The sequence below is a fragment of the Vicia villosa genome, linkage group LG6 (assembly GCF_029867415.1).
Source record: "Vicia villosa cultivar HV-30 ecotype Madison, WI linkage group LG6, Vvil1.0, whole genome shotgun sequence".
Lineage (NCBI taxonomy): Eukaryota > Viridiplantae > Streptophyta > Magnoliopsida > Fabales > Fabaceae > Vicia > Vicia villosa.
The window spans coordinates 86532306-86543209 of NC_081185.1; the positions used below are offsets into that span (position 1 = coordinate 86532306).

Sequence of the window (10904 nt, forward strand, 5' to 3'; positions counted from 1 at the left end):
GTGACCGAGTTTGTGTTCCTGATATTGATGAACTCCGAAAGCGTATTTTGGAAGAAGGACACCGTAGTGGATTGAGTATTCATCCTGGTGCTACCAAGATGTATCATGATTTGAAAAAGTTGTTTTGGTGGCCTGGAATGAAGAAGGAAATTGCTGAGTTTGTGTATTCTTGTTTGACTTGCCAGAAGTCAAAGATCGAGCATCAAAAACCGTCTGGGTTGGTGCAACCGATGTTTATTCCTGAGTGGAAGTGGGACAGCATCTCAATGGATTTTGTGTCGGGTTTGCCGAGAACTGTCAGAAATTGTGAAGCTATCTGGGTCGTGGTGGACAGGTTGACGAAGTCTGCACATTTTATACGGATGAGAATGGATTATCCGATGGAGAAGCTGGCTCAATTGTATATTGAGAAGATAGTGAGTCTGCATGGTATTCCTTCAAGTATCGTGTCAGACAGAGATCCGAGGTTTACATCTAAGTTCTGGGAAGGTTTGCAGAAAGCTTTGGGTACTAAGCTGAGATTGAGTTCTGCTTATCATCCGCAGACGGATGGACAGACTGAGAGGACGATTCAGTCGCTAGAGGATTTGTTGCGTGCTTGTGTGTTAGAAAAAGGAAGTACTTGGGATAGTTATCTGCCTTTGATTGAGTTTACCTACAACAACAGTTATCATTCGAGTATCGGTATGGCTCCGTTTGAGGCTTTGTATGGTAGGAGGTGTAGGACGCCGTTGTGTTGGTACGAATCTGGTGAGAGTGCTGTGATTGGTCCAGAAATTGTACAACAGACTACAGAGAAGATTAAAATGATTCAGGAGAAGATGAAGGCTTCTCAGAGTCGTCAGAAGAGTTATCACGACAAAAGGAGGAAAATACTTGAGTTTCAAGAGGGAGATCATGTGTTTATGAGAGTTACTCATATGACAGGGATTGGTCGGACATTGAAGTCGAAGAAGCTGACTCCGCGTTTTATCGGACCATTCCAAATTTCTGAAAGAGTGGGAGAAGTGGCTTATCGTATCGCTTTACCGCCGATGCTTGGAAATTTACATGATGTATTTCATGTGTCTCAGTTGAGGAAATACATTTCAGATCCGTCCCATGTGATCCAAGTAGATGATATACATGTGAAAGATAACTTGACGGTTGAGACTTTACCTGTGAGGATTGAGGATCGAAGGTTGAAGCAATTGCGAGGCAAGGAAATAGCTTTGGTCAGAGTAGCTTGGAGAGGACCTGCTGAGGGAAATGTTACCTGGGAGCTTGAGAGTCAGATGAAGGATTCTTATTACCTGAGGTATGTTTTCGAGGACGAAAACTCTTTTAGTGGGGGAGAGTTGTAACACCCGTATAATTTTAATTTTTAATTTTTAATTTAATTTGAATATTAGATTAATAATTATTATTATTATGGATTTTATGAAAATAAGAGGAAAATGATGGTTTATGGCATTTGGGCCATGTGTGAGATTAGTAAGAAGAGGGGGGTGTGGTGCAGTAAAGCCCTTACTAATTTAATATTATTTTCATAAATAATTAGAATTGGAGAATTGGGAAAGAAAGAACGTGAGAGAACAGAAGTTGGAACAAGGAACGTGAAGGAGAACCGTAGAGGGAGAGACCAAGAACCAAGATTCCATCTGAGGTAAGGGGAGACTCTCCGTTTAATCTCTTTTATCGTATTATAGGTGATAGTATGGATTAGGAGTATGATTTGATCCATTGATTCTATATTCTGAATATTCATTTGTGTTCATCATTAAAATTGAACTGTTAATCCCTAATAACTAATAGATTTAGGGTATGATGAATAGAATTGGTAGGGAATCATATACTATGGTTATGGATGAATTCGTATGCTGTTTAGATGTGCTTTTCTCTGGTTTTTGGACTCAAAATCGTGGACTGGTATGAGTAAAAACGAATGGGTTTTGGACTGTTACGAATTCTGCAAGTTCTGGGCATTTTCTAGTGTTTCGCGTATGAAACAGTGCCATACGCGTATGGGATGGGGTCATACGCGTATGGGGGACACTCCCAATGGGCTATACGCGTATGATACGCAGTTGCCCTGTCCCAAACACCATGTACTGGTGTTTTGCGTATGAGAGCGTATGAGGATGCTCATACGCGTATGGGAATTTGGAAGGAGGAAAATTATTCTGGTGATACGCGTATGACTATACTGATACGCGTATGAGGTTGATTGTAGGCAAAATTTGGTTCTGTTGAGATGCGTATGATACGCGTATGAGGCAAGGGGATACGCGTATGGACCCTATGATACGCGTATGGCTTCCTGTATGTGAAATTTCTGTTTTGTGATTTTTCTGGAAAGTTCGATGATGTGTAACTTTCGATTTGTAGGCCTGTTTGTATGCTGTTTTAGACTGTGTAAACCTTGTGATGCGATTCTGTGGTTTACTGATGATTGATTGTATTGAATGATGTAATGTATATATGAACATGCTTAGTATTGATGATGATGATGATGAAATGAGTATAGATGATGCTACTCAGAATGGTGATGATGAAAGTATGTTATATATATGTTGCATGCATTCATAAACATGGGCTGAATCCTATATGATGAGAGGATTCAGCGAGGGGCAGAATTCCCATTGTGTGGAATTTGTGCTGGCAGGGCCGTATCTGGATGATGATAGATCGGTCGGTGGATGATTTCCACTGGTGATGATTGGTACCACATGCATAGTGTCAGTTTCATACATGTGCATGATTTGTTTATAGCATGATGATAGGTGATACATGTTGACTGTTTGTTTATCTGTGGATGTATGAATGATTAAATTGTCTGAGTATGAAACAATTGGGTGAATGATATAACTATGATATGTTATTATTTATGATGCAATAACATTGGTTAACTGTGATGAGACTCACCCTTACTTGTTGTCATTTTTAGATTGAGGATAGCGGCGTGACTTGGTGAGGATTAGCTCATAAGTCGGTTTTAGTATTGTGTCGGTGTCATGCTCTGGTAGATGTAACACTGGGAACGCTTTGTTTTGTTTTAGAGTTTTGTTTATAACTCTATTTATTTATGATGTTTGAAGTCTGATACATTGTTGATGAATGTTGACTTGATGAAGTATTTCCGCTGTGTAAAACATGAATTGATTAATGAGTTATGATCTCAGGTGTTTTCAGTGAATGCATAACTTATACTGACGTGTGTTTTCTTCATTTTATGAATTGTGACACCTCTTGCATGTTTACTCTGATTAATAATTATTTAATTGCCGCGGGTTATTAGAGGGGTGTTACAGTGCACCTTCAACCTTGTATGCGTAAGATCTAGCTTGCTAGAGATCCAACGGATGGCTGCAACGGATACATCATGGGGCGGATGCGACTTGTTGCGTGTGATCTGGAAGTGTGAATTGCCACGAAAAATAGAGAAAAAAAAAACGCGCCCTGGCAAGGATCGATCCCAGGATCTGCCTCTCACGCGCATAGACGCTTCACCGACCCAGCCAATTGCGCTTATTGATATTAACTTGGAGCGAGATGTATATTAGAAAACAAACATCGTTAAGAGATTTTAAAAAAACCAAAGCGCCATTACTATACGTTCTTCTTCTTCGTTTTATAAAAAAAAAACTCAGAACCTATGCCCATGGTTTTCACTTGCGTAGCTATAACATGGCACCATCCAAATTTCAAATTAGCGTTAATAAATACACAATAATAACTCAGATTAACTATAGAGAACCTTATGAATCCATTGGACTCATTGATTTGGCTTAATTTCTCCTCAAACCGAAAATCCCAATTTGAAGCTTCCAAACCTTATCAATGGCGAAACATTATATATGCAACCAAACTCCAATTAACTTATGCCAAGAGATTCAGAACATCATCATGAACTCATATATATAATCAAACCGTAACAACTAATCAAGAATTAGCGAAATCGATGCAAACAAATATAACACAAACCGTGGGCACCAAGGTCGTGTTTCTGGACCTGTTGATTATCTGTGATGATTGGTATAGCCCCAGAATCATCCAAGGAACGTGTTTGGATCGTTGGTAGCTCTGGAATTGGTCTCAATCCTTCTATCCGAAAATTACTTTTACTCTACTTTCTTGAAGTTTTGCGTTCTTTTTTTTTCAGCCGACCCCCCTCTTTTTTTTCCCCTCATGCCCAGGCTATGTTATATTGGGATCAAATAGGTCAGAATCTTGATATTCTATTTTTATGAATCAAATATTTGGTTCTTTTGAAGGAATATAGAAAACTTCCAATCTGGTCTTCAATCACCATTCAATCATGCCACACGGTTTCTTGCCTTCCCAAAATCTGTTATTTGTGATTTAATCCAATCCTTTTATATTTTGTGCATTTTATTCAATATTTAAATGAGTAAGAAAAATCAAATAAATATAAAATAATAATGATAAAATAGCGTGGTGGGCTTAAAGGCTTCTCTTGGTGTCATGGGCCTGTTTTACTTGATTTAATAAAAACCAAAAACCTGATTTACACCTAATGTGCAATTAAAATAATAATCCAAGTAAAATCAAGCCTATAATTATTTATTTAAACCAATAATCTTATTATTAACAATTTTATGATAGTGATATTTACACAGTTATATTAATAATCTAGCCTAATCCCCTTAGTTAAATAATAACCAAATTAATTAATAATCCCATAATAAACTAAGTCAATAATAATCTAATTATAGTCATAATAATAATATCCCAATAAAAGATAAATGGTAAAAAAATGATAAAAAACCTTTGGAACGAGATAAATGGGCCTAATGTCTCGGGTTCAAATACTCCATAATCCTACCCCTATTTTAATTCGGGACATTTCATAGGAGTGTGGATTTGACATTAGGAATGTCAAACCCCATGACTCTTAATTTGGACCCTTGATGAATTAAAAGACATGAATTGATCGGGCAAATTTCGGGGTATGACACAGTGTAATTACCTTAACACCTCCTCATCATCTTCCAGGCACAGTGTTTTGTACCTAATCACCACATCTCACGAACCGGCAACACAACCTTAGGTTTAAAAATAAATCAAACCAACACCAAAACATACCGCAACTTTCGATGCTCAACACAATTCATCCTCCACTTCAAGGGACCATGTACACATCGATGTTCAAACATATTTTCATTACAAACCTTCCTTGCCAAATCAGAAAGTATCCTCTCAGGATCTCATCCAAAGACAAAACATGATGCCTGCTCTGATACTAATTGAAATTCTGGTGTAATAGATCCAGATGTCTTGAGAGATGTTGAGACATGTGATCATAAGACATCCTCTTGTTGTACCTGTTTTCTATTTGCAAGTTTTACATCCTTTGATCATATATAGTTAGCCAAACATAAATGCCAATTACAAAATTCAGAGAATTAACATAGAGAATTGCAATTGTATTTCACAATCCACAACATTTAGATAACATTGACTTTCTATCAATTGCTCACCAACTGTTTGTGAAATTGTTTGTGCATAATAATACTTTCACAACAAGTGTTCAACAAATTGACAGAGTTAATTTTTTCATTTTCATATTGGAGGTAGGCTACTTAAGTGTTTAATTGTTCAAACGACTAATTTCAAAATCAAATTATTCAAGTTCTTTCTCATCTTTAGTATCTCTCACATTTATTAAAGGTTTAAACGCATATATGATTCTACCAATAGCGGTTCGGTGTAGACGAAAGTTGATCCTGGAGCACTTCCGTTAGCCATCTTTAGAAACCGTTTAAAAACAAAATAAATTTTTAGTGGGATCTATTCACCACCTCACTCTAAAGTGAAGCCTATCGTTTGACATATATTAGTTGATTAATGCAATTTAGATACTCACCCTCAATTTCTCTCTCTAATTTCTCTTCATCTATCACTATCAGGGTTTTAAAAAACGATCGCGGTCGCGTCACAGTTACGTAAAGGTTTTTGCAATTTCGGTCGGTACATGTGTACTGTGGTCGTTGCGGTGTGAATTAACTATAATTGTTCTTTAATATAAAAAACGGTCATAACGTATCGATATCGGAACTTGCAGAAACCACGGACGGTTTTTTGAAACCTTGATCACTATCTTCTCCCCCACAAACACCAAAAACTTTCATTGATTTACAATGTGTAATTATATGTTGTAACACATTAAACATAAAAAGATCCTATTAACATTAAACCTGGCGCCTATACACCTTAGCAAACACCTGCTTACGATCTCTCACTTCGTATCCTCACCATTATATACACTTCTGCCTCATCACTCAACTTAAAGGAACATTCTACTTTTTTGTCTATTCATAAATTTTTGGTAGCTAAATTACTATGAAGATCATTGAAATTTTCTAAAGCTAAAGGAAAAGGTTGCACTAAACGTGAAGCACGAGAAAGAAGACCACCTTCTAGACAGATAGAGAAGGAAAGTCACCTTACACTCATACCTCTCTCTAGAATAGACCTAGAAACTATCCTACATACAAAAATCAATATAAGCATTAGGACAAAGAAAATCATCCATGTATGATCCAACAGAACTACACAAGAGAGGAGAAGCTACAATAACATACAAATCCAAATTGCAAACAGCCACCAAAGAAAAAGAAATCACCACCAGAGAAGTAACCATCATTGAAAAAGGAACCAGCAAATCACCCAAGTAGTCCTCACAACGAAAAGCTTCTTAGTAATTTATACACCGAACAACGACTTCAAATATTAAAAAAAAAATTGCTATATTCAAATAATAGCTATATATGATCACAATGACATAATTGATTTTCTACATATAATATAATAATAGCCCTGAATTTGATAGGAATGAGCACTGTTCGATCACCACAACTGCGATCGGAAGAGAACTGAAATAACTTGATGTCAAAAATCACCTCCAAATCAGATTTGTCGATCCCGTGGATTGGATATTTGATATTGAAAATAAAAAAAAAATTAATGATGACCACTAAAACAAAAACAAAAAAAAAACCACGAGAATAAAAAAACTCCTCTGCAAATATAGTAGAAAAATACAATTAACTTTTTATGTAAAATAATGATAATACAAGTAATTTTTCTATATAATAATAATAATAATACAAATAATTTCACATTTAGTTATTTTCTCTGGTTTTCTATATTAACAATACCTTTTTGTTTATATAAAAAACCAGAATTAATATACTTTAGGAAAAAAAAGTGACCTAGTTTAGCCAATTTTTCAATTGGCATGCAACTCAAAAGAATGATCGAGTGCTCAATGATGAAGAACCTATTGGCTCATAACCTAACCTAAGTTCAAGGTCTAAATCACATTTATTCTCTTCAATCCTATGTGTCACCCCACCACTTCCCTTTATATCAACAAATGAAGAACTTCTAGGAAGTTCTTTGGTTGTAACCAACTTTCCTTTTTGAGTCTCATGATTCTCTTCCAAATCAACATGGTCAATTGTGTTCTTAGTTGATATGTCCAAAGAAAGCAAGTTTTCTTCAGAAGATTGTTGTTTGAGCTTGGCTCTATCTCTTCTATGGATATTCATGTGGCCTCCTAATGCTTGTGCATTTGAAAACCCTCTCTTGCAAAAAGTGCAAGAATAGGATCTAGCTTGTGCTGGACCACCTATATCATCTGAGTTCCATCTTATTTGCTCAGATTTATTAGGGTTTTGAGTGTATTCCATCTTTCTTTGGAAAGTAATGGGGAAATAGCTATAAGACATAAAGAATGCAATGGAGAAAAGAGAAAAGAGAAAAGTGATTTATATAACTTGAGTCAAAAGGTTATAGTTGCCACAAAATTTATAGTGAGATTGAGAAACTACATAAGATGGTGTTGTTTTTTATTGTTTATTTTAATGTGGTAGCTAAATAATATAATAGTTTACAATTTAGCATGGAAGCTATTAAAAAAGGTGAGATAACCCTAAAGTTAATTTATTAAAATATTAAGTGCTTTGGTTTTATTTACTCATTCAATGATTCTACTAGACATTTTCCTTTCAAATTGCCTTGAGAGGATCAATAAGAATTAATATGATTTTTATCTTGTGCTCTTTTAGGGTTTGTGAAAAGCTAAAAATTGATTTCCCTTAGAATGAAAAGTTAAATAAGGTTTTTACTCATTGTGTATTAGCTTGTGTGTTTCATGCAAATACTATAATATGCCTTTGAAGAAACTATAACTGTCACAGGCAAGATTTTCTTAATTGGCTAAGAAGTACAATATTTGACAAATGAAAAATGAAATAAACTTAGACACATTTGTAGTGGCGTTAGACTCTTCATTTACAATAAGGTAAATTAAAATTTATTATAAATTCGGAAAAAATAAAAGGAAATTCACTATACGATGATTGCTATATCTAATTTTGTCCTATTATAAAGGTTCAAACTTCAAAGATAATTTTTTATTACTTTTAATTAATATTAATAAAAATAGCAGTGATCTTCCGAAATCTCTTATTTCTCATCGGTAACTTGGCATACTAGAAATGATATTAGATTTTAAAATTGTAATATTAACTTCAATAGAGATATTTTTCATGTTGAATAATTGATATCTACGACATCTACTTCTTTCAAGGATAAATGTTTTGACATCAAATGCCAACCTCTTCTCGCACTTAGAAACATACAACGTACAAGTTAATTTGTGTTTCCTTTATCGTGATTGGATTAATTGCAATACAAATGAAGTTTGAAGATGAAATCTTAGAATATCAACTTGTAGTGACATATTCATGGATAATTTAAGAACATTTTTGAAAGTTTTCTCAGCTAAGATTGGAGTTTACACCTCCTTTTAAAGTTGAATTGCATGGAATCATGCTAACTATCAAATATGTTAATAGGAAGAATTAAAGAAATATTTAGCTTGAAACCGAGTCGATGCTAGTCATTCGTGCATTTTCTAATTTGAATACTGACATTTAATAAGTTTTTTTGTTGATTATGACACTCGGTAGGATTCACTATCTATTTATATATTTGAAATTTTTGAGAGAAGAGTTTGTTGAGAATAATAATTCAAGTGTGAGTTATTTATAAGTGGAAGAACTCATACACCTATCACCTTAAGGTTTTGGGTGAATATGTTGTGTCTCTCTGACTTGTGTGTTGCTCTTGATCCAATGGTAAATTCTCCTCCTCATAAACCAATAAATGGCATCAAAGCCTTTGGTTTCGAGAAAGAGATCGACTTACTTGTATTGAAATGTTCAAGAAGAGTTGTCTCGTTGAAATCGAAATGTCGAGGAAGAGGTGTATTGAAATGCCCAGAAAGAGGTGAAAAGTGTCAACGGAAGTACAAGTGTATATGGACAAAAACAGTTTCCACTTGAGGGGGAGCATTGTGGACTCACACTTAAGGGAAAGTGTTGAGAATAATAATTCAAGTGTGATTTATTTATAAGTGGAAGAACCCATACACCTATCACATTAAGGTTTTGGGTGAATATGTGGTGTCTCTCTCACTTGTGTGTTGCTCTTGGTCCAATGATAAATGCTCCTCCTTATGAGAAAGTGAATAAGGTGTATAAGTGATGTATGAGGGTTGCATGCGCGTATCGAAAGAGAAATCGAGCGTCTAAAGTCAATTTAATATTTAAGCAATTTTTGTTTTAATATTTAAGCAATTTCTATCACCCATCACTTTATTTGTTTTATTTAATTTTGTTTTGATATTTAAGAACCCATACACCTATCACTTTATTTGTTTTATTAAATTTTATTTTGGATTAAAAATCCATAAGGCCCAATAGGGTTTCTTTTTTTTCTATATTTAAAGACCTTTGGTGCGGCCATAAGCATCATCTTTCTTATGATAAAATTTGATTTTTTCTTTGTTCTAGTGGATTCCAGCTTATCTGACAGGTTTTGCGCTTGCAACCGTGTGTTTTATTCTAGGTATGCGCTTGCAACCCTAATTCTTTATTCTAGGTTTAGCGCTTTCTATTCCCTAAGACTTCCGACTACGTCAGTTGGTATCAGAGCCTAGTTTCTCCGTTCTTTTATTAGCTTGACAATCATGGCAGATCACCCGACGGCCAGAGAAGATCTTGTGGGAGTTACTGCAGCTTTTACCGCGATTTTAACTGATTTGACTGAATAGATGAAGAATTTAGCAAATCAGGTGAAGATTGCCAACAACATCGGAAATCAACGAAGAGTCGGGAGAAGAGGACATGATAGGGGCAGAAAACTTTTGGATAATTCAATTTTCATTCTACATCCACCATCCAGAATGGATGAAATAATACATCAAATAGTGACAAAAGAATCATCAGGCCTACGGAAGCCATCTACTTTCATTGATTTCTTTTCTTAGGTAAAAGCTTCCAGTTTGCAAAAAAAATTTATACCTTGTAACCCAGAGAGTAACATTCTTAAACTAGAGAAGTTGGAACAATTTATGTTAAAGAGGCAAGGTCCAAAATTGTCAAAGGGGCAACAAAGAATACCGAAGTAAATTATGGTGATGATGAATTTAGTAAATATGAAGTAGATGCACAAGCGCATTTACGGAAAGAGTCTCACAATCAACTTGATGATAATGATATTTCTTCTCAATTTGATTCTTGTACTGAAGTGAGTAAAGATTCTTTTACAATTGAAGTTGCTTTGAAATCTGAGGAGCATTGTCTTTTAAGTGAAAATTCAAAGTTACTAACTTTTGATATGCTTGTAAGCAAAGGTGAAAATGATGACATGGATAAAAGGTGGAACATTTGCAAATCAATGATATAAAAGACAGAAATCATATGGATGTTTGTCATATTTTACTTGGTAGACCTTGGCAATTTGATGATGATATCACTTATCGAGGAAGGGATAATCTGATGGTGTTTACATGGGGCACACATAAAATTGCTCTGGATTCTGTTTTGCACTTT

At 35.1% G+C, this 10904-nt stretch overlaps 1 protein-coding gene across 1 annotated transcript; it reads right to left on the reverse strand.

The window, feature by feature from the left end:
• Positions 1–7071: 7071 nt before the first annotated feature.
• On the reverse strand, positions 7072–7841 carry LOC131611820 (transcriptional regulator TAC1-like). The gene has a single exon (XM_058883680.1). It carries the CDS (start codon positions 7731–7733, stop codon positions 7248–7250), a length of 486 nt encoding a protein of 161 aa, XP_058739663.1. The 5' UTR covers positions 7734–7841; the 3' UTR covers positions 7072–7247.
• Positions 7842–10904: the final 3063 nt, after the last annotated feature.

Coding starts and splice junctions, on each gene's coding strand:
- LOC131611820 (XM_058883680.1), bottom strand. CDS start 7,733: ATGTCTTATAGCTATTTCCCCATTACTTTCCAAAGAAAGATGGAATAC.